The sequence below is a fragment of the Strongylocentrotus purpuratus genome, unplaced genomic scaffold (assembly GCF_000002235.5).
Source record: "Strongylocentrotus purpuratus isolate Spur 01 unplaced genomic scaffold, Spur_5.0 spur5_scaffold_17, whole genome shotgun sequence".
Classification (NCBI taxonomy): Eukaryota; Metazoa; Echinodermata; class Echinoidea; order Camarodonta; family Strongylocentrotidae; genus Strongylocentrotus; species Strongylocentrotus purpuratus.
Window position 1 is genome coordinate 14,527,777 of NW_022145602.1, and position 2,324 is coordinate 14,530,100.

General features: G+C 44.2%; 1 protein-coding gene across 1 annotated transcript; it reads right to left on the reverse strand.

Annotated features, from left to right (window-relative positions):
* Positions 1–912: 912 nt before the first annotated feature.
* On the reverse strand, positions 913–1,449 carry LOC115925077. The gene has a single exon (XM_030988237.1). It carries the CDS (start codon positions 1,447–1,449, stop codon positions 913–915), a length of 537 nt encoding a protein of 178 aa, XP_030844097.1.
* Positions 1,450–2,324: the final 875 nt, after the last annotated feature.

Below are 2,324 nucleotides of genomic sequence, written 5' to 3' on the forward strand. Positions count from 1 at the left end.
CACACTGTGAGAGCCTGACGGTAGGATTCATATCTTAGTCCTAATATTGTCCGCAGGGCACGCTTCTGGATTGACTCTATTTGAGCTTCCTGGTTTAGAGTTAGTGAGGAATGCCATACTACACAACAGTATTCTAGCACCGGTCTTATGTAGGACGTAAAAACTGTGATCAAATCTTGAAGTGGCATAGAGAAACGTTTGAGCATCCGTAGCAGATAGAGTTTCTTGGCTGCTTTTGATGTAATGCAGTTGACGTGTTCCAACCACCGAAGATCACTGCTAAGAACGACGCCAAGCAATTTCACGTGTTGCTTGTCCGGGATTTGATTTTCGCCGATCATAACTTCCGCTGGTGGGAGCTGTCGACGAGCAAATGATACCCTCATGAGTTGGCATTTGGATGGGTTTAGACGCATATTCGAGTCCTTACACCATTCTTCAAATACAGACAATGTAGCATTAAGACAACTTGGTGAATTTGATCGGCGTGTTTCTGCAACAGTAAGGTCATCTACATACTTCCATCTAGAGCAGTCAGATGACTGGAGGGCATCGTTGACAGTGGCTAAGAAAACCAGAGGTCCAAGTCGCGTCCCTTGAGGAACACCGACTGAAGTGGCGAGTGTTGTTGAAAGTTGGTCTTTGTACCGCACTTGCTGAGTTCGCTCACCAAGGAAGCTGCATAACCAAGGAAGTAAGGATGGCCGTGCACCCATTGTGTAGATTTTTGTGATTGCTACGTTATGGTTTACTAAGTCGAAGGCTTTGGAAAAATCCGTAAGCACCACACTCGTAATTGATCCAGATTTGTCAGCATTCGAATGGAGGTATTCCAGCAGGCTTAAAAGGTAATGGCTCGTTGACCAACCAGGACGATTGCCGAACTGCTGAGGATCGATTTCGTGAGATATGTCATTCAAGATCATCGCTCATTCCAATTGGGGCAACAATTTGTATGACAGAGTACAAACTCTTCATATTGGTAATGATCAAGTCCAGCATAGAAAGGTTACGCGTTGGACGATTTACTACCTGCTTCAGGCTGTGTCCAGCAAGGAGGGGAGATACATCAGCTCGATTAAAATCACCAGAGATGATGATTCCTGCCAAAGGGTGTCTCAGAAGAATATGATCAACAGCCCGTGTAAGGTAATGAATAAGGCTATCCACATGAGCATTGATTGGGGGTGAGTACACTGATGCCACAAATATTGAAGAGACGTTCCTAGGTAACCGTGTTGGTCGGATGTGCGTCCAAACAACCTCATGTTCTTCCGGAACGTCTATGTGGGTTTCAGTGGGGTTCATAGTAGATTTCACATAGATGGCGACTCCTCCACCTCGTTGGGAAACTCGGCTCTTGTGCAGTAAGTTGTAGTTTGGAATGCTGAACGCGGTCTCTGGAACACTATCTTGGAACCAGGTCTCACTCACACAAACAATGTCCATGTCATAATTTTGAACAACAAAAGTGAATTCGTCGAACTTATTATTCAATGATCTTGCGTTAAGCATGTACATAGAAGGTAGAGATGGTGATTGATTAGGCAGGGTCTCAATGTGCCTCAATGTTCTTGTCCTGGTCACGATGGGCTTTTCGTCTTGATTTAGGTGGCGAGAATAACAATCAACAACTTTTATTCGTCGCCGGATCTTTTTTCCTGCCCGACATCCTCTTTTACGAGCAATTCCAAGTTCATGTATAGTTTCAAACGCATCTCGAGGTATACGACTTTTCGGTTGAGAGCGTAACCTGAAAAGTTCATTACTCGTATAACGAATCACTCTGTCCTGTCCGTCGACCGACGGGTGGCTTTTGTCCGGGGGATGGCTATTGTCTGGAGCCATTCCATTGTCAGACAGCACAATGCTTGCTGAAAGTAACAAAAGCAGGGTTACAACCCTGTACGTCCAGCTATCATGGCCAGTAAATCGCCGATGGTATAACATGTCACTGCACGGTTCAATTTGGTATATATTGACATATAGAGTCAGAAGTAAGATGTATCAATTAGTATCAAATATAAAACTTAAGACACACATAAAGTTACCCAGACGAATCCACACAGTCCAATGAACACAAAATTCCAATCAAGTATCCACAGTTCAGTTCCAAAAGTAAGATTTAAGAAGAAAAACTGCATGTAAAAGTTCAGTAATAAGAAGTTGATGCTTGCTGCTAAACAGCGCCCTCATCCGAAAGACAAGCGCGCCTCACAGCCCATTCTATTTCGATAAATCTTGGTATCCGATGGATTTTCTCTTTTGTCTTGGGGAGGGAGCGTCACACCCAGTTATAATGCCATACCCCCTCCTAACTTGGT